The 20,308-nt window shown below is 42.4% G+C and overlaps 7 protein-coding genes across 7 annotated transcripts; 3 read left to right on the forward strand and 4 right to left on the reverse strand.

Moving 5' to 3' along the window:
* Positions 1-687: 687 nt before the first annotated feature.
* EAE98_007674 (uncharacterized protein) lies at positions 688-2,175 on the reverse strand (the record flags this gene model as incomplete). The annotated part of the gene is made up of 3 exons (XM_038955297.1): positions 688-1,106; positions 1,162-1,735; positions 1,801-2,175. The coding sequence occupies 3 exons, from the start codon at positions 2,173-2,175 to the stop codon at positions 688-690; spliced, it is 1,368 nt and encodes a 455-aa protein (XP_038808475.1).
* A 1,063-nt stretch (positions 2,176-3,238) lies between these two features.
* Positions 3,239-4,504, reverse strand: EAE98_007675 (uncharacterized protein; the record flags this gene model as incomplete). Its single annotated transcript, XM_038955298.1, has 3 exons — positions 3,239-3,680; positions 3,778-3,943; positions 4,036-4,504. The coding sequence occupies 3 exons, from the start codon at positions 4,502-4,504 to the stop codon at positions 3,377-3,379; spliced, it is 939 nt and encodes a 312-aa protein (XP_038808476.1). The 3' UTR covers positions 3,239-3,376.
* Positions 4,505-5,272: 768 nt separating this feature from the next.
* Positions 5,273-6,779, reverse strand: EAE98_007676 (uncharacterized protein; the record flags this gene model as incomplete). Its single annotated transcript, XM_038955299.1, has 2 exons — positions 5,273-6,427; positions 6,489-6,779. The coding sequence occupies 2 exons, from the start codon at positions 6,777-6,779 to the stop codon at positions 5,273-5,275; spliced, it is 1,446 nt and encodes a 481-aa protein (XP_038808477.1).
* A 1,034-nt stretch (positions 6,780-7,813) lies between these two features.
* EAE98_007677 (uncharacterized protein) lies at positions 7,814-9,736 on the forward strand (the record flags this gene model as incomplete). The annotated part of the gene is made up of 2 exons (XM_038955300.1): positions 7,814-8,044; positions 8,102-9,736. The coding sequence occupies 2 exons, from the start codon at positions 7,814-7,816 to the stop codon at positions 9,734-9,736; spliced, it is 1,866 nt and encodes a 621-aa protein (XP_038808478.1).
* A 419-nt stretch (positions 9,737-10,155) lies between these two features.
* On the forward strand, positions 10,156-12,059 carry EAE98_007678 (uncharacterized protein). Its single transcript, XM_038955301.1, has 5 exons — positions 10,156-10,396; positions 10,461-11,359; positions 11,418-11,569; positions 11,651-11,747; positions 11,814-12,059. The coding sequence occupies exons 1-5, from the start codon at positions 10,312-10,314 to the stop codon at positions 11,979-11,981; spliced, it is 1,401 nt and encodes a 466-aa protein (XP_038808479.1). The 5' UTR covers positions 10,156-10,311; the 3' UTR covers positions 11,982-12,059.
* Positions 12,060-12,617: 558 nt separating this feature from the next.
* EAE98_007679 (uncharacterized protein) lies at positions 12,618-13,565 on the forward strand (the record flags this gene model as incomplete). The annotated part of the gene is made up of 4 exons (XM_038955302.1): positions 12,618-12,717; positions 12,797-12,933; positions 13,015-13,188; positions 13,254-13,565. 4 exons carry the CDS (start codon positions 12,618-12,620, stop codon positions 13,563-13,565), a joined length of 723 nt encoding a protein of 240 aa, XP_038808480.1.
* Positions 13,566-15,366: 1,801 nt separating this feature from the next.
* Positions 15,367-20,308, reverse strand: EAE98_007680 (uncharacterized protein; the record flags this gene model as incomplete). Its single annotated transcript, XM_038955303.1, has 8 exons — positions 15,367-16,120; positions 16,185-16,581; positions 16,686-16,735; positions 16,804-16,967; positions 17,049-17,347; positions 17,464-19,202; positions 19,261-20,042; positions 20,114-20,308. 8 exons carry the CDS (start codon positions 20,306-20,308, stop codon positions 15,367-15,369), a joined length of 4,380 nt encoding a protein of 1,459 aa, XP_038808481.1.

Here is a 20,308-nt window from a genome sequence, read left to right on the forward strand (position 1 = left end):
ACTAACCCACAAATTGACAACCCAAGCCACCCTTAAAGTTTGAATCAACCATAAATAGATGGATTGGATCTTCATATTTAATTTTCTTTCTCGAAGATCGAATGATGACATTGTTGATTGTTCTACGATGATCCCCTACCAGAATATATCTGGGTAATGATAAGAATCATGGATGGTATAAGATCAACATGAAAACTTCGACAGGAATTTTCGGCTTTCCGTGTTCAGCTTGGCTGTGTCTGTTTGACTCAAGATAGCACGGACAAGAGCATACTCAGCCAGCAAACTCATGTATCATGTCCCACAAAGGTTTCTTCAACGGATGCATGAAGACAAGTACTGGTTGTCATGATTGATTGTTAAGTTGAGTTTCTGGAAGCGAAAGCCGAAGCCGAGTGGTACGATGGATGTCACCCCAAAGGCAATCCCGACGTCGAACACCTGTATATGCAAATCGAGAATGACTTAACCTCGTTTGTTCGTTTGTTGACTCAATGGCATGAAGTCGTGGTATTCATTCAATCTCATACATCACATGTAAGGGAATTTGAGAGTTTGAGGTGTTTAATATCAGCATAATTATGGTCTAGTTTCCCTCACCGACTTCCTGTCTTCAAATATGGATTAAAATGGGCCCGAATATCAATCTGATCATGCAATCGTTTGTGTGATACAGCCACCCCGCTGTCACACAACGACGCCTACTTTGATTCCATTCTTACTACTTGCAACTCCGGTCATTAGTTCCACCCACTCCATGACCTCGTCCTTGCAGTTTATTTCTCTCCATTCTTGTGCCATCCTCGCTAGTACATACGCCGTTTCCGTCAAAGCCAAATTTTGACCAGGACACATCCTCGGTCCTCCTATAAAGGGAAGATAGTTCCACCCTGGTCGCACCGTCTCCCATCTCTCTGGTCGAAAGATATCTGGGTCAGGTTGGAAGCAAGGTGCTATCATGTGGAGGGCATGGAAAGATGCAAAAACTATCTGCCCCTTTTTCACGAAGATAGGTGACGTGCCTTGTGGACCGCCTCCATTGGGTAGTATGGTGTCTTGCAAGGCAATTCGTGTATCTGTGGGAGCAACGGGATGTAGACGTAAGGCTAGTAGCGTGGATTTAGTGATGGTTCGAGGAGGCAAGTGGTTACCACAACTTACTTTCCTTGATGATATACTGCAGATAGTGAAGATTCTTCAGCGATTCAAATGTGAATGGCTTATCACCCTCTGAAAGAATCTCAGACCTAAGCTTCTTCCACTTCTCGGCGTTTCGACAAAGATGGAATATCGCGTTGCCAATCGTGATAGCGGAAGATTCATGACCTGCTAAGAAGACATGGAGGATTTGGTTTCGAAGATCATCACGACTACCTGTCTGTTTTGCCATCTCATGCAACAATACATGGCGAGGATTACCATTGTCGTCATCTTCTTTTTGATCCGAATCTTCTACCTCTTCTTTTCCTCTTTCTTGCCGGGCATCCAAATAGCTGCGCCGAAACTCCATGGCTTTGTCTACATATCGATCCGCTAATGAATGGGTGATCTTTATTGATTTATACCATTTTTTGTCCCAATATAGGGATCTTAAACTACCTAGTTGGAAGCGAATTCCCATGCCTCTTATAGCATAGTCAAAAGCTGCGAGGCACTCTTCTGTCTGGAATGTGGTCTCTGGAGATAGTGTGTTCATGGACTCTCCGAAAAGAAACTCCGTCGATGTGTCGAAAATCTTGATACATGTCAACACTCAGATTGCAGTCAAATCGGTAAAGCTAAGAAAATGAGCAGTCATACCAGTTTATTTAAAAGTGGTTTCAGATTGACCTTGGTTCCATCTGTTGGAACCAACGCAAGAAATTTTTGAAAATGAACTTCGAAAGCTGGAAGATTGGCAACATTTGATTTGGTAAAGGTAGGTCGAATCAAGGCTCTGGAGTGTTCCCAAAACGGACCATCCATAGTGAACACCCCTTCACCAAGAAATGGCAAAGTAGGAGGTTGACGCAATGGCTGAACACCATAATGAGTAAAGTTTAGGGCATGAACAGTTTGCAGATTCCTCGCATCGACAGTACAGATAGCATGTTTGGTCTGAACTTTCGCCGAAAAAGTATTCCCGTAAGTTTGGAAGCGATTTACCCAGGTATTAAGTAGGTTTGACTTGATCATTTGACGGAAATTGTCGATGAAAAGATCAAGCCCGAGAATCGGGTCTTTGTTAGGATATTTAGGAGGGGATTGACAGCCATGCTTCTTTGATTCCTGTCGTACATGCCATTTCGATACAAGTGTTTCAAAGACATAGTAGGAAAATAATAAAGCAATGATAGTGCCACCAATTTCATTTCTGTATTCCATCCTCGCACTACAATAAAGTGGTACAAAACATGAATTTTGTGTTTGTGAAGAGGCGGAATGAATAGAAGCTACTCAAAGTGATATAAACATTCCATAGTTCCAACGAGTTGGTACTCCGAGGTACGCCTCGATCATGCATGAATATATTTCTCGGAAGTAACATCGCGTTACGCAGTAAAAACAGAGGTAGATGACCACGAATCTCTTTTCTGTTGGATCTTAGCAAGATAGGTTGTCGTCGATCAATTGTTTGTGCATGTCTTCCAACTTTCCAACCCAACGCCGGGTTTCACGGCATGTCCTGTCACGAAATTCCCTCATTGGTTATTAGCATAGAGAGCTTACTTTTCTCTTTCCTCTTCGTATATCTGTTGCTGTGATATATAGGCATGAATCGAGATTGTATCTCGTGTAGAACACTGGAATCTGGATTGGGATTGGGATGATGATGAGGATGAGGATGAGGATGGGAGAGATAATAATCATTATAATTAGGATAATATAGTAAGTGGTATTTACAACTTCACAACTTCAAGATACATACATACAGATATTTGAAAAACACGACCAAAACAAATTGAGATCTATGGGGTAAAAAGAGCTACGTCTATCAGGACATTATTTTGTGATAATCGAAGACTATAAAGTCCGAACTGGCGAAGAGATTGAGCGAGCGGTGGTAAGTAATTGTCTGGTTTTCATTCGCGAGATATAATGTTTGAATGGAATCCCTTTCCCTGATCATCTGAATATATATTATAGATTGATCGTACCTGCGTGCTTCTAATATATATCTAGATACCTAAATATATCATGCTAAAATGAGATACAGTACAAAAATAAATATCTTCAAAAGAAAACCAGACGAATGTATTCATGTACCTCTCTCAATTCAGATTTATAAATAAGTTAACATCTGTTAAAAAAACTACAGATAAACAGTGGGTATTATTTAAATCTCTATCTCCCTTTCATCAACCTCACTATCACGAACTTTCTCGCCTATCACCCATCATGCAACAAAAACCCTCTCACTCCTCGCATTATTCGCGTTCTTCCCATTTCCCCCTCCATTCTTCTTATTTCCATTTCCATTTCCGTTTCCGTTTCCGTTTCCATTACCATTCCCGTTCCCATTTCCTCCATTCTTTTTAGCAGCCGCAGTAGTAGTCGCTGCAGTCGCTGCTGATGCAGTAGTACTCGTAGCAATTGCCGTTAAAGAAGAGCTGAGAAGTGCTTCGACGGCGAATATTCCTTGTTCGTTAAGTGTTGCTTCAGAATTGGCTTTCATGGCGGCGGGAAGATCTTTGTTGTTTCTGTGGTGGGTGATGGTTAGTGGTTATCTCATGCGATGTATGTTTCCAAGTGATGGATATAGAAGAGTAATAGAAACATCGGAATCATGAAACTTACTGTAAGACCTGAGCTTCAACACCTTCTAATGTCTGCGCTGTGGCAATAGTACCGGGTGTGTTCTTGCTAGCTGTCTCATCTGTCTGCATTACTGCAAAGCAACCACCGAATGGACCAGCTTTTGCTGCGTTGAAACAGCGGATTGTACAGATATTTCCCGTTGAGGCTAATTTTGTGTTAGTTGCATTTAGTAGCTGAAGACCTTGGGTTACGGGTATATAAAGAGAGGGCGGAAGGAGAAGGGGTTGAGATACATACCGCCAATACAACTCATATTACTGGGCATGGTGACCGCCAATTTAATGTTCCCGTTTGTTCCATCCGTCTCCTTGACGGTCAACTTCGTCTGACCGGAGCCTAGTGCATTACTCGTCTGATCCATGTCACACGTATACGGCCCTGCTCCATTCGTACCTCCTTGCTGCATCACCACATTAACCGTACTTCCTTTCGTAACTGATGTTACGGTTTTATTGGCTAATTGGGTCTCAGTGTTTTCACCAATATCAATGTTGCCATTGAGAAGAGTACGTCCACATTCGTTGACGACGTTGGTGCTAATTTCGGTGGGGTTGATTATATTGGCGTCGTTGGCGTTAAGTACAACTTGAAGGGGGAGAGATGCGGGAGAGCCTTTGGTCCCTTGGGCTGAAAGAAGAACGCCTTGGGCGTGGGCTGAGATAAGGAGGGAGGAAGTCAATAGGAGGAGTTGATTGAGCGACAACATTTTGACTAGTTTGATGGTAGAATATAAAAAGTATATAATTATGCACAGCACGGTGGCAATATGAAGAATAGAAGTAGAGTAGATAAATCAGGAGAAAATCAGACCTGCTGAGGATAAGGTTATAATGAATGATGAAAGAAGATAGAGTAAGTGAATGAAATCAACAGCAGTGAGAGACAGAATTCCTTCAAGCCTGTGGTATGAGGATCATTTTCATCTTATACAGATGTCAAACTAAACATACATTTCCACCTACATAGCATTACGACGATTTTTCATACATGAGGCGATTTTTCAACATCTCAAACGTAGGAGTCAAAGATCAGATGCGAAGACCATACATCAAAAATACCACTTGGAACAGATTCCGTCGCGAGGGTGTGGGGCGGAATCAGCAAAATAGCCGAAAGTGACCTCTCATGATTGAGGTGAGCGAAAGTGGAGCCGTATCAGGGGCAATTCTAGCCGCTTGGCATGTGCCATGGTGCGAGAAGTGGAGAAAACTTCTGCAAGATCAATGATATGAGACGAAGCAGAAATGTATGGATGATGAACAACTCGAGGAATGGACGATTGACAGGGCTATTTTTATACTACAAAACCCGTTTATGCTTTAAAAATGGTAGATCGCGGGCAGAGAAGAGATACATATCTGCAAAGCAAAATACGCTAGCGATAAATTGTGATGATGGAAAACATATTCAATGGAGATGAAAGCATTTTTATTCTCATCTGAACTTTGAGATTGAGATGACAGTCTCTGCTTTCTCAATCACTCTTCGTTTCTTGCCTTGAGTATGCTGGAACGTCTTCTCCGGCTTTCCAGAAGTACTTTGATCCAGGATGTGACTCTGAAAGTCTGTTTTGACCTTTGACACCCAAATAATTTTCTCTTAGTGTGCCGCCAGGGACAGCGTAGTCATCCCAAAACAATCCTCTCTTCCGTAGTTCAGGAAGTAAATACTCTATCATGTCGTCAAATGTCTCTGGAATGCTAGCATAACTGAAATTAAATCCGTCGACATCAGAGACCTCTACCCACCTTTCTAATTCGTCTGCGACTGTCTTTGCATTTCCGATGAGCTTCGCGCCATTTCCTCCCAGAATGAGATGTTCGGCAATGGTCTTTTTGTTCCAGGTTAAACCTTGTGGGGAGACTGATGCCCAGTGATTTACCATACTTCTTACTGCAGGGGGAGCGCTTTCAATGAACCGAAAATCTTCATCATCACCATATGAGCTTAGATCATATCCAGACCAACCTCCAAACAACGATAAGGCTCCTTCTCGATCGCCGTAACTTGCAAGCTTCTCAAATTTCTCCTGTGCCTTTTCATCGGTCTCAGCAACAATAACCAAAAGCCCAGCGACAATCTTGATACTAGCCGGATCTCTTCCTAACTCCTTGGCTTGCGAGCGAATCGAGTCTACCGACGGACGAATAAGCTCTGGTGTGTGTGCATTCAAGAAAATGGCTTCAGCATGGGTGGCAGCAAATTTCTTTCCCGCTGAGGATGTTCCAGCTTGGAATAAAAATGGGGTTCTTTGGGGAGAAGGTTCACACAAATGTGGGCCTGGTACATTAAAGTATTTTCCCTTATGGTTGATCTGCCTTACACCCTTTGGATCCGCATATGAACTCGATCCTGGGGGTTGCACAGCATCATCTCTCCAAGATGCCTCCCAAAGCTTATATGTAACGTCAAGGTACTCATGGGCAATCTTATATCGCTCATCGTGTTCGATTTGAGTATCGAGGCCAAGGTTTCGAGCTGCAGAATCGAGATATGATGTAACTATGTTCCATCCAATTCGCCCATCACTAAGATGGTCTACTGTTGAGAATCTGCGAGCAAGTAGATAAGGCTGTTCGTAGGTTGTTGAAGCAGTCACACCAAATCCAATACTTTTTGTAGCTGCAGCCTTTTTTCTCAGGTCAGATATTGCTTTGTAGCGAGCCATAATTCTTCTAGGAAAAACTTACCATGGCAGGAATGCTATATAACGGATCATTTATCGGGAATTGAGATGCCGCAGGTATTGTCGGTTCAAGATTGGCAGGGCCTTTGTAAACATCATAACCTCCTAGAACATCTGCGAAGAATATGGCATGGAATTTGGCCTTTTCGAGTTTCTCGGCAAGTGCAATCCATGATTTGATATTCTTGTATTCGGAACCTTGATCACCAGGATATTTGAAGAGACCTGGATTGAGATGGCCGGGTGCTTGCATGGCAAACGCATTGAGAATGAGCTGTTTCTTAGTGGAAGACATGTTGAATATGCGGATTCAAGTAATCGGATAGGAAACTGATTTGAACAGAGATAATGACGGCGTCGAACCTTACAGTTTATCTTCAAAATGTAATGAGAGGGAGGACGCGCGAGCAGTAAAGGAAACCCAGACTTACAATCTATACTCTAGACCTTAGGTAATGGCATTATCTCAATCAATTGTAGATAGCTGCCAGTGCCGGTACCATGCGCATGAAATGACGAGAATATAAGTTCCATCGTGCCATCATTCGCGGAAGGTTAAAATGCAGCATGATGAAGAAGACTCTCGTCTGATTGAGTATTGATGGCGTCTTATTCCTTGCAAAAGCACAAATACGCTAACCCCGCACGTGCCCCGCCAATGAACGCACATCCATCTCGCGGCTTGAAGCTCAACATCAGCTCATCAAGCCAATACATACTAATTCTGGTGATTTTCTCCTTCATACCCTTCCACTAGAAACTATCGACGCGTGGACTAGTACCGAAGAATGAAGTCGACAATCCCCCATGTAATCACATAATTATCCAGATCTTGTCAATCCTTCCTATCAATCTTCTTTCCAATGCTTGTTCCTTCCGAACTGTACCGCAAATTTCGTCATGTCGTGCATCAAATAGATGCCCAGATAACCACAATCGTTACGAATGCAACTCCAACTTACCCCTCTATGTCCAGGGTTGCATGTCTACTTGCGATGATCGGGAGAATATCGTAGAAAGCACCCTAATGATAAGGATCTCGAGTTGAGTCTCCTCAGTCCTAAAGCTAGGAGAAAATATGGGTCCGAATTCCATGTTGATACAGTTCGTGGATGCTGCAATGGGATACCATAATATCGTGATTGATAGTGTCAATTATCTTCGTGGAGTGGTTCTGTAATGTGTTTTACTGTTGCCATCTCTTTTGTTTCCTGTCCTCTTGTGATACTTTTCAATTGTCATTCTCGTTGTTTAGAAGTCCTAGATAGAAACCTGCAGATTTTACTTCACTCACCTAGACATTCATCAAAAGTCAGCTATTGACAAACCATGTCACCTTCTGCGGTTACTTTGGAAACACAGGGGATTGATGCTGCTTCAAACCCCAAAATCGTATCTTCATCTCCATCGTTTGCGGAGGCGCAAGCTTCAACGGCCATCGATGACAAGGCAAATGGAGATGGCGTGGCTCAAAACAAATCTTCTTTACCATTCAGACCTACTCCTCAGCCCTCTTTCGAAATAGAAGACCACCCAGTCGATATTGTTAAACCCCTGAAGGTCTGTGACTATCTTAATTCTTGTTTCCGAACGGTACACTAACCGATAATTTAATAGGTTGCAGTTATTGGTGCTGGTCTTGCTGGAATCAACGCAGGTATTCTTTTACCTGCTAAGGTGCCTGGAATTCAACTTACAATTTTCGAGAAGAATGCCGATGTTGGTGGGACTTGGTTTGAGAATATCTATCCCGGGGTTCGTTGCGACATACCTGCAAACGTATATCAATCAACATTTGAGCCTAATACCCAATGGTCCGAAGAATATGCACAAGGAAAGGAAATCAGAGAATACTGGCAGAAGGTTGCAAGAAAGCACAACGTATACAATTACCTCAAATTTAATCGCAAGATTGCTGGGGCAGTCTGGGATGAGGAGAATGCACAATGGACATTGAGTATCGAGAATGTTGAGAACGGAGATATAACGGAAGAGCAATTCGAAGTAGTCATTACGGCAATCGGTAGATTTAATGCTTGGAAACTCCCAGACTACCCTGGTATCGGCGATTATAAGGGACATCTTCGACATTCTTCAAATTGGGACCCAAACTTTGATCCTACGGGTAAAACTGTCGCGGTCCTTGGAAATGGTGCTAGCGGCTTGCAAGTGGTTCCAAACCTTCAGAAAGTTGTGAAGCATTTAGACCATTATGCACGTAGCAAGACTTGGATTGCGGGATCTTTCGGTGGTGAAGGTGAAGGTAGAAGATTGGAACCAAATTATTTTCCTCCAGATCTCCTCAAATCATTCGAGGATCCAGAAACGTATCAAAAATTTCGAAAAGAGCTTGAGGGAAAATTCTATGGTCGATTTGCCGCTCTATTCAAAGGAACAGAAGATAACAAGAGACTAGAAGAAGATTTTCGAAAGTTGATGGCAGAACGTTTAAAAAAGAAGCCAGAGTTATTGGATGCTATTGTTCCGGACTTCGCGCCAAATTGTCGTCGTTTGACTCCTGGACCTGGCTATCTAGAGGCTTTGACCGAGGAAAACGTCTCTTTTATTCAAACTCCTATCGAGAGATTTACCGAGGAAGGTATTGTTACAATTGATGGTGTCGAAAGAAAGGTCGATGCAGTAATATGCTCCACCGGAGCAAATATTGATATGCGACCACCATTTCCAATTGTTGCATTCGGTCATAATCTACGTGATGCATGGGATCCTGACCCTCTTACATATCTTGGAGTCGCATCGCCTTCCTTCCCCAACCTTCTCTTTGTCTCCGGACCCAATGCTCATGGAACAAGTGGTACAGTTCCAAACCAAACCGAAACACAAATAACTTACTTGGCCAAGATACTGCGAAAAGTTAGCCAGCAGAGCATCAAGACCTTCGTCCCATCCAAGGAGGCGACAAATGATTTCATCGCTTATAGTGATGCTTTCTTTCCCAGAACAGTATGGACAGATAATTGTAAATCTTGGGCAAACTCTGGCAGACCAGGAGGAAGAATTCATGGTCACTGGCCTGGAAGCGCATCGCATGTTAATTTTATAAGAAAAGATCCCAGGTGGGAAGATTGGGAATATACCTATAAATCCAAAACTGGAAATAGATTTGCATATCTAGGAAATGGTTGGACGGTAAAGGAGACGATTGCGGGTAGTGACTTGACTCCATATCTCAAACGCCCGGATCAGATCGATTTGAGAAGTTATCATGAAGAATGGTTTGAAGGCTTATAGAGTAGATCGTGTCAGATAACATCGAATTTTTAATAATATACAAATTTTTCACCACAACCTTCGCGACATGGCAAGGGCCTGTTGGACACAAAACTCTGCTGCTCGACTTTTTCGAGCTCTGAAACTGTCAATTCTGAATTTCCAATACCCCCCATCTCCAGATCAAATCCAGTAATTTGGTTCAGACCAGGAAGTTCAAGATTTGACTTTTCTTTCCAAAAGAGAAGTCTAGATGAACCCAACCTAAAAGAAACCTCGCAAAAAAGATTTAAACATTTTCGCGACGGATCCGATAGAGGAATTTAGGCAAGCGTATCTGCTTATCGTTTGCCAAATCCCCCTAGTACACCGTTAGTTCGAGTATGATGTTCGTCATGACAAGGTTTCGATTTCGTGCTCGTCACGCCATGTAAACGACGCGGAAAATATATGTGTGCCGACACTTGAGCTCAACATGAGTACCGTGCATGCATATCTGAGATAATCTTGGATAAATAAAATGGTCTAGGACTCCAGTATCGAATCTTTACTTCTCTGTTGCGCGGTTTTACTTGTTTTCCACTTTATTGAGAATCATGGCGTCGGATAAATCAGGAGCACTCGATACTTCATTGTCTTCGGATAATGAAGCTCTACCTATAGTCAGGGAAAAGCAACCAGGTACTTCTTGTTTCTCCTTCTTATATCTCTTTTCCTGTATATACAAAGCTGATAAAAATAACAGTAAAATGGTACCGTTCCACCCTCTACAACTCCATAATTCTTGGAATCTGTAACTTCCTGGCCCCAGGTATCTGGGGTGCCATGAACAGTCTCGGCGCCGGTGGCGAAGAATCTCCTCATCTAGTTAATGCCGCCAATGCTCTCACTTTCTGCCTGATGGTATTATCCTGTTTCTTCTCCTCCGTTCTCGTTAAATATATTGGTATCAAGGCCGCTCTCATTTTCGGTACCATGGGCTATGCCCCTTATGCCGCTGGTCTCTACTGTAATAATCGATATGGAAACGAATGGCTTGTACTTCTCGGTGCTGCCCTCTGCGGTATTTCCGCAGGTGTGTTCTGGATGGCTGAAGCAGCCATCGCGCTGAGTTATCCGGAGCCAGAGAATCAGGGAAGATTCCTGGGGCTATGGTTGAGTTTCCGTGTTGCCGGACAGGTACTTGGCGGCGTGATCAACCTGGCTCTTAATGCGGATAATTCGGGCAAAGGAAAGGTATCCTATAATGTATATCTTGTATTCATCGCGCTACAAGCCCTCGGACCCTTCGCAGCACTTCTCCTCACACCACCTGACAAGGTTCAGCGAACTGATGGAGTAATACCCAATCTTCGAATTTCTGAATCAAGCTGGAGAGAAATAAAACTTACGTCAAAACTGTTTATAAGTAAATATTTTTTGTTGCTGGTTCCAGTTATTGCGCAAGGTGTGTATAGTGAGGCGGTTATGTTTACATACGAATCTGTTTGGCTTAGTGTTAGAGGAAGAGCATTAGGCTCGTTTCTTTCGGGTATTGTGGCAATGATTTCTGGTAATCTATTGGGTGCGTTCTTGGATCGGGAGAAGTGGTCTTTGAAGAAGAGAGCGAGGTGGGCGTTTATTGTTATCTTGGGATTGCAAGGTGTAAGTAGAATGCGCCCATTGATTTTCGAGTATCTTGATACTAACTCCTATGTTATAGGTATGGTGGATATGGGGAACCGTTCTGGTCACAAATTACTGGGGACAAAATCCGCTACCAGTATATGATTGGACGGATGGTGGAGCATTTGTTAGAACCTTTCTATTATTTTTAGGATGGGTCTCTGGGTTTCAACTCAATTATCTATTCTTGTGAGTTTCTATCACCCACTAAAATTCACTTTCCACCCATACAAAAACAATTATAAATAGCTAAACTCTAACAAAAATTAGATACTTCCTCGTCGGAAACCTCGCCAAGACTCCTGAAGAGGTAGTAAGAATCGCAGCACTACTTCGAGGAACTGAATCAGCTGTTCAGGCTGTTAGTGTAAGTCTCCCCTTGTATTCTGTGAAATTGTCATCCATATTACGTTTTAACTAACAAAATATATAGTACGGTTTGAATAGCATTACAGTGATGGGTGATATTGGGGGCGTATATCTCAACTTTGGTCTTTGGGGATTAGCGTTGATCCCAGGATGGTTACTTGTAAAAGAGATTGGAGTAAGTCTTGGAGATAGTAAGATTGCGAGGGAGAGGGAGGTAATTGAGAGATCGTGAAGAGAGAAACAGCAGAGTGATTGAATGTTAGGTGGGGTAGGATTTAATTTTTAGATTCAAGACAGATTCGGTTAATATTATGGATTAGGAGCTCATGACTTTACTAACATACCATATATCATTCTTATGAAACTTGACATATTGTCTGATCATCAATTTTCCCAAGTGGGGCTTAACGCATCGCGTATTTGGGTTTTGATGGACGGGGGTGTATGCAAGGTCTGCTAGATGAGGGATATGAGACTACTGAATCATTTTGTGGTCAAGTTCTCTGTGAGTTTACGCTGTGTGAGTTAGGGTTAGCGAAGTTTGAAACATTAATGCGTTTCGATAGTCGTGAGATCTCACGTTGACGCTATTCCAGGAGTATATTGAGATATCACGGCATTATTTATCAAAACATCTAAATCTTTTCCGTCACATTGGGTCTCTAGTTGGGCAACAGAGTGTTTGATAGAGAACTCGCTAGTTGCGTTGAGTTTAATGATGACTATTGAGTCGAATCCCCACTATCCTTGTTCGATGCTTTCTTTACAATACTGCCTACTTCTTACATCGGCTTCTCCTTCTCAATATACACTCAACTAATCCTCAAAAAATCAAATCAGTGAAATTTGATACGGAAATTGTATAGACATGGCTTCACCTCGAAAGATTGATAACCTGCCAGTTATTAAACAGCGGGCGCTTGACATGCAAGTGCTTTGTCTGGGGCTCTCTCGTACTTCCACGATGTGTGAGTCTCGCACAAAATTAGAAAATGACTTCATTGTACTGACTTCCTTTCGCACTACAAGAATCACTCAACAAATTAGGCTACAGAACTTATCATTGTCGAGTTGCAGCACCCACAAAAGGTCATATCTCCCTATGGTTGGAAGGCTTCGACGCCAAGTTGAACGGAAATGGCAAATCTTTCGGTCGTGAGGAATTTGATCTTACCAACTTTAGCGTCAGTGTTTTGTTCAAAACTATCTCATTACTCAAATGTGTGCTGAATCATTCTATCGTGTGTGCTGAATCATTCCGATAGGCTACCACAGATATGCCAGCTGTGAATTTTTCTGAAGAACTCCTGGCGGCATATCCAGCTGCGAAAGTCATCTTGACCACGAGAGATCCAGATAAGTGGATTGAATCGGTGGAGAGATCAATGTATGCTGTTATACACTCGCGCATCTGGCCCTTGTTAAAGATTATTCTGCCAGTATGTAACTCTTTTAAAATCAAATAAGAGTCTGGCCTGTCAATGTTAACCAAGTACAAACATAGGAAGCCCTCCCATTCCGTCAACTTCTCATAATCGCACTCACTGACTGGTCCGATGGCGAACCGGAAGATTGCAAAGCTCTTCGCGCAGGATTTATTGCTCATAATGAGAAAATCAGAAGACTTGCTGGCGGAAGACTTCTTGAGTTCTCACCCAAAGATGGTTGGGAACCACTCTGTAATTTTTGGGCAAGCCTGTTCCAAATGAACCTTATCCGTATGTCAACGCGGGAAATAATACACACAGGCTGTTTGTGCTTTCCATGGTGTTTTATTTCTTCATCAAGTGGTCTAAGTGGATTGGTGCCGTTGTAGTGGCATTGGCGACTTTTCGATGGCTGAAGCACTGAAATGTCGTGGTCCTCGGGATATTAGTACCTTATTTATGCAATGAAAATATCAGGATGATACTTTTAAAACAGCGTTTTGTTTCCATTTCATTTTAATGAGTGTTATGTAAGTTTGACTCTGAGCCTTTGCAGTTGCTCAAAGTACCACCTTCCTCAGAGGGTTTTCCCAGAGAAGAAATGTAGCCAGTATTCCACAGCCACTCAATCCTACTAGAACCTTCAATTGCTCACTAAGTCCGGCCGCATACGCCAATCTCATATCCTCCTGCAGTGATGCTGGTAGAATTGATATATCTTGAGATGATTTGAGCAGTGTCTCAAGCTGCATCGCTGCAACCTCTCCTTTCAATAAGGATTTAATCTTTCTATTTAAAACATTTGAACAGATAGCGATGCCCAAAGCACCGCCTAGCTCTCGAGCTTGGAAAAATGCACTCATAGATACAGCTATATTTGTTAATGTTAGTTAGGTAATTCGTTTTAAGTACTTCATTATTATACGATACATCCCAATTCCCCTTTCGATTCCCATTGTCATTCTCCTTTCCATTCTAAGATACCCTTCCTATCCCCATTTTGAGGTTTCCTCGTCTCTTTAGAGATTCGAATTGTAGACTACTATAAGAGTCTATATGAGGGTTTATTATACTAAACCTAATATGTAATCTTAGAGAATAAATATTCTTCTTATAACCAAAGACTAAGTCGGATACCCCACTTTCTGGCCACCCCCCTTTTGGGCCACTTTTTACACCAAAAATGGAAATTTTAACTCTCTCATTTATGGATAGAATTTAATGAAAATTTATATATATATAATTTGAATCGATTTAAGCTTATTCTGAAATTGTCAGATTTTTAGGATTTTTCTATATTGAGATCTAGAGCTTCAAAATATCGATTTTTAAATTTGTATGGGAATCACATACAAATTTGAAACTTTTATAAAATCTTTAATAACTTTCGAATAAAAATTGCTAAAAATATATTGTAAAATTTTACTATCACTTTATAATATATTTCATATAATAGATTCAGAAAAAATAAAAAATTTCTCATAAATAAATATTTAAAGGGGTACCCTCAAAATGACAGGGATTATTTATACTACTCTAAACTCACCGTATACTATATCTCTATATCTGTTAATTTTTTTGAATTTTTTTTTGAATTTCTATATAGATTCAAGCTCAAATATCTCAGAAATATATATAGTTTTCTTTTAATAATTGTTGTTAAAAAGTTATTAAAGGTTTTATAAAAATTCTAAATTTGTATGTGATTCCCATACAAATTTAAAAATCGATATTTTGAAGCTCTAGATCTCAATATAGAAAAATCCTAAAAATCTGAAAATTTCAGAATAAGCTTAAATCGATCTAAATTATATATATACAAATTTTCATTGAATTATGTTATATATTGATAGAGATATTAATAGGCCTAAAAAGTGATTTTTGGTGTGAAAGGGTGGCCCAAAACCCTGTTGGCCCGAAAGTAGGGTAACCGACTTATACATTAGAAAAGATTGAGAAGATTTATAATCAATATAAAATAGATATATAGATATATATACAGATTTGATATTTTGATATATTTATTTTATATTATTTCTATTTAAATCAATGATTAATATACATAATTATTATATTTATATAAACATATCATGTACAAGCCTTTATAATAGTCTACTATAAGAATCACTCTGCTCGTCGGGAAAAGCGACGATTAGACTACATAAGAATGCCCTACCCTACCCTACCCCGCTATCCCGCCGCCCTAACCAACTCCCCAAACCTACTCCCCTCTTTTCGGGCCAAGACCTCCGGCTCTCCCACCTCCACCACCACCCCTCGATCCATCACCACCACCCTCCCATAATCCATCACCATCTCCAACCGATGACTAACCGCCACCACCGTATACCCCTGAAATTCCTCTCGAATAACCCCCGCCATGACCCTCTCCGTCTGCAAATCCACACTCGAGCTCACCTCATCTAGCAACAAAATCCCCTTCTCATCCCCCCCTGCTCCTCCCGCTAAATTCCTCGCACGAATCCTCCGTCGAAGAAGCGCGCGTCCGAGAGAAAAAAGTTGTCGCTGTCCCGCGCTAAGAGTCGACGCATTCATATCCGCGTCCAATCCCCCGCGTTCTTGGATAAAAGACCAGAGATCGACGGTTTCGAGCACGGCGCGACATTCTGCGGGGGAGGAGATGTGGGAGGGATCGAGATTGGTTTGGAAGGTGGTGCCGTCGGGGAGGAAGACTGCTTCTTGGGGAACGGCAATGATGCGCTGACGGAGAGAGTCGCGGTTGATGCGGCGAAGCGGTATGTTGTCGATGATTGCGTTTGCGGCGGTTTCGTGAGTGGGGTCGAGCAGTTTGAGGAGGAGCGCGATTAGACTGGATTTTCCGCTGCCGGTACGACCACAAATTGCGATTTTCTCGCCGGATGTGATGGTGAGATTGATGTCACGAAGAGCTAAGCTGGTTATGCTATCGGTTGTATCTTCCACACTGTGAAAGGTATTAGCTTTACTCAATAATAGACATTACGTCCATTGGGACTCTCGTCTCTTACTCGTAACCTGCAGATATACCCTTCAATTCAACCACGCCACTATGAGGCCACTGTTCAGGAGGAACAATGTTCTCTTCATCCTTATCCTCCGGCTTAACATTCTCATTAAACATCTTCAATCGAGCAATTGCTCCAATGGAAGTTTCCAGCTTAGTATAATAAGTGACGATACCCGAAAGATTCTCTCCAAAGCTAATGAGTGTGTATAACGAAGCACCAGCAAACCCAGAATCGGAATGAAGTCGAACGGCAAGTGTTGTCACAACTACCGCCATTGCCATGACGACGAGATCAAGAACAAGGTTGAGCCATTCCTGAATCATGAGCAGGAAATACGCGGGTCGTTGACTAGCGTTGATGAGACGAGCATTCTTTTGAACATCATCGGAAACAAAACCTGTTTAGTTTAAGCATTAGCAACAACGACTTTCCTGAACACAGAATATTATTGCAAAACTATTGAAAATGCAATTTTGACTCATGAATTTAGACATTACTCACCAAAAGCTCTCAGTGTAGCAATACCTCTAAGAGTATCAAGAAAATGCGTACTAAACAACCACAAATTAGCATGAGCATAACGACCTATCAAGAAATGACATTTTGGCGCTAAACTTACTACAAAGGACTTTTCGCCTCAAGATCCAGCAACCTGAGCTGTCGAGACGTTCGCAGGTAAAATCGCTGCACAACGTAAAGCAAAGCGCCCAGAAGCGGGTAGCTTATAGCCAAGTACACAGACGAAGTGAGCATAACTGCCATTTGACCGACTGCTTGAAACACCTGAAACATTCGCGTTAGACTGTAGCACATATGAATTTCCTTCGAGGGTACTGACGACGTCAGGATACATGAGAAACTCACACAAAATAAAGTATTCAGCGTTGCATCTGGCAACTCGGTATCTATAAGATTTAGATCTTGAGAAAAGAGGTTCGTTACAACCCCGGTATCCGTCTTGGTAAAAAATCGCAGTGGTGCTCGGATCAGTGTTCGCAAAGCATCATGGTGAAGTTTAGCACCCGCTTTCTTAACAGAAACGATGAAAAGTGTGATGCCAAGAAGAAGTAATGAGATGAGACCGCTGATTTGAAGTAGAGCGTATATCCCAGCGTAGTAAGCGTGAGGTTTAGAGAAAGCGTCGTCGGTCCAATAATCGAGCCCTGTGATTCGTGACATTAGTGCTATGAAACTTTGTGGATTGAATAAGATTCCAATGATTTAGCCCAACATGGCAATCTGTTTGAGATCTCACTATCCATGAGTAGAACCAACTTACAAATTGTCGGGAAATTAGTGAAGAAGCCCCAAAGAGCAGCAAAGAACAAACTACATACTGCTGAAAACCAGCCCATGCTCAAAAAGTAGTGTTTGTATACCGTCCCATCACCCATTTGACGAGATTTATCTACTTCCGGTGCAAGCGACAACGTTTCAGCCGTCTTCGTCGCCTCTAGCACATGTGGCTCTGATTGACGGGCACTATCCTTCGACGTTATATCCTCCGACGAAACCTCGCTATCAGAAGAATTCTTCAATCCTAGACGTTGAACATAACCTTGTTTTCTCATCAACTCATTGAAACTACCTTGCTCTACAATGGTGCCTTTTCCAAGCGTGATAATGTAGTCTGCTGCTGGTAAATGTCTAACGCTATGAGTGCAAAGCACGACTGTGCATCGTCGTTTTCGTAGTAGCCCAGTAGCACCAAAAACCTGCTGGAATACCTTTTCCTCGGTATCCGCATCTAAACCACTGAATACATCGTCTAGTACCAGTAGGTCAGACTGCAAGTATAGGGCTCTTGCAAGAGAAACCCGTTGCTTCTGACCTCCTGACAAAATGATTCCATCGGATCCAATATTTGTTTGGTCTCCGAGTGGGAGTGTTGCTAGATCAAAGACTAGCGAGGTAGCATTGATTACTTCAGCATATCTCTCACTATCAAAAGGAGAAAACCCTATGATATTGTCCCTAACCGTCCCGTTATAGAGAAAAGCTGCTTGTTCGCAGAATCCAACGTGGGGAAATCTAGTGCTCAAAGACACATTACCTTCGCTAAAAGGAATTTCTCCAAGCAGTGCCTTACAGAGCGTCGATTTTCCAGACCCAATAGGTCCAACAACAATAGTGAGCGAGGATTTTGTTACTTTAAAATTCATGTCTCGTAAAACGAAATTATCTTCTTCCCAACCAAACTTTCCATTTTGGATAACAATAGGAGGCGCCAAATCTAGTTCCGAGTCTGAGGAAGCTACAATCTCAGTTCTGATCTTCTCTGCGTCCAGCTTTCTATCAGTTAGTACTTTGCGGAAATCATGACGATTTTCGCACTCCAAAAAGGCCTGGATACGTCCGAGACAGGCTAACCCAGAGATAAGCTCCGGAGCAGATTGAAATATTTCAGATAGCGGAACCGTGAGAAGCGTAAGAAAAGAAAGACTCGTAAAGACCCTCGAAGCATCCAGTGTTTTCGAAGTAAATGCAAAGGTTAGCGGTGGACCAATCAGCAGGGGAATAAAGCCAAAAAGCGCCGCAATGATGAATATTTTGCGAAATCGTGCTCCGGCCGCAAGTTCCTCGACGCGAAGTTTCTGGACAAAGTCACTGACGGTGCCAGAGAGTCCAGATATCTTCAGGTTCTTCATGCTGGCGATGACTGTAGCCGTTAAACCCACACGTTTCTGGACGCCCGACATCCAACTCCTCTGCGAATCTCCAGCAAAATTCATTAGGATTGCCAAGCCGAAAAAGCAAACTATAACGAGTCCCATTGGTGCAATGAACACCAGACCAAGTCGAGTGTATAACATCCACCCTGCAATTGCGGCCTGGACAATGCTGGCCCAAACTTCGTGCAGATTTCTCATACCCATCTTGATTCGCTCTATATCAGTGCTCATCAAAGTAAGCGCCGCGCTGTCGTCACCAGCTCCAATACGAGCTTTGGTGACATTAATGTAAGTTTCTGTGGCCAATATTGATCTTGCCATAGTACGTGTTCGATGGTGAAGGTACCTACAGATAAGTGTTAGTGATCAATGTCGTAGATTTTTAATCGTGATTTATAACATACCAATAGAAGGCCCTTGAGATAGCAATTCCAGAGTAGATGAATACGCTGGCGCCAATGAATCCATACCCAACGTTCGCATCAATTTCAGGCTGGGCCAGGGTATCCAACAGTCTTTCTATAAAAAGAGGTTGACAAAACGTGAAAGCAATAAGTGCTAGGCGCAACGGTATAGGAAGTAAAAGAGGGACTTTCAACGTGCGAATTAGCACCTTCAAAAGACCAAACTTATCGCCTTTCAGTTTGGAATAATCCATATTCTTGGAGAACCCATCGTGCAGTGATTTCGCATCGAAAGAGCTATCTAAAGGATAAAGATCTTCAATCGCTAAAACCTTGTTGTATCCCATCAAAAACATCTTATTGAGCCAGAAGAACACACCGAGCGAAAATATACCGCTCGTCTCTTCCGGACTATGCTCTTTCTCATTCCAGCTTACCCATTTGGACTTTTGTCGTGATTCCAAAAGCAGGATTACACATTTGAGAGCCAGAGCGGCTATGAAGATACTGCTGTAAACAAGCCCGGACTTGTTGTCCGACGACAGGAAGAGTGTTCTTGCCTGAGCCGCATCCAACAGAAGAGTAAAAAACAGGTAACTATTCAACACTACCGACGGCCTTGGACTTCTGCTATGATCAATGACACTTAGGGGTATCATGCACAGGCCAGCTACCAACTTGAGAGCCGACGCCGCTACAAACATGCTAGACACATGCAAAGATGCAACCGCAGCCAAAACCAGAAGTGACAGTTCCAGAGCGACATATATCACGATAGCACCCTACGACTCTTCAATCAGCACTCGACTATCATCCCTCTCTATCCTTGAGCTCGAATCAAACTAAAACATACCACTTTAACAAGTTGAAACCCCGGCGCATTTACAACCGTGGGCTTCCGAGCCCGAGAACTCATCCGCCAACATGCTATCACGATGAACAAAGCAGATGGTATAATGGAGAAGAACAATTGCTCAAACTGGATACTGAAATCAAACTCCTCTTGATTCATCTGGAGCAGATTGTCCCCTCCATTGAAGAAAGGCAT

Source organism: Botrytis deweyae, assembly GCF_014898535.1.
Source record: "Botrytis deweyae strain B1 chromosome Unknown BDEW_018, whole genome shotgun sequence".
NCBI lineage: Eukaryota > Fungi > Ascomycota > Leotiomycetes > Helotiales > Sclerotiniaceae > Botrytis > Botrytis deweyae.

Excerpts from the sequence above, each read along its gene's own strand:
- EAE98_007678 (XM_038955301.1), top strand. The coding sequence starts at position 10,312 with ATGGCGTCGGATAAATCAGGAGCACTCGATACTTCATTGTCTTCGGAT. Across the intron at positions 10,397-10,460 it reads AGTCAGGGAAAAGCAACCAG|TAAAATGGTACCGTTCCACC; the intron begins GTACTTCTTGTT and ends TAAAAATAACAG. Across the intron at positions 11,570-11,650 it reads CAACTCAATTATCTATTCTT|ATACTTCCTCGTCGGAAACC; the intron begins GTGAGTTTCTAT and ends AACAAAAATTAG.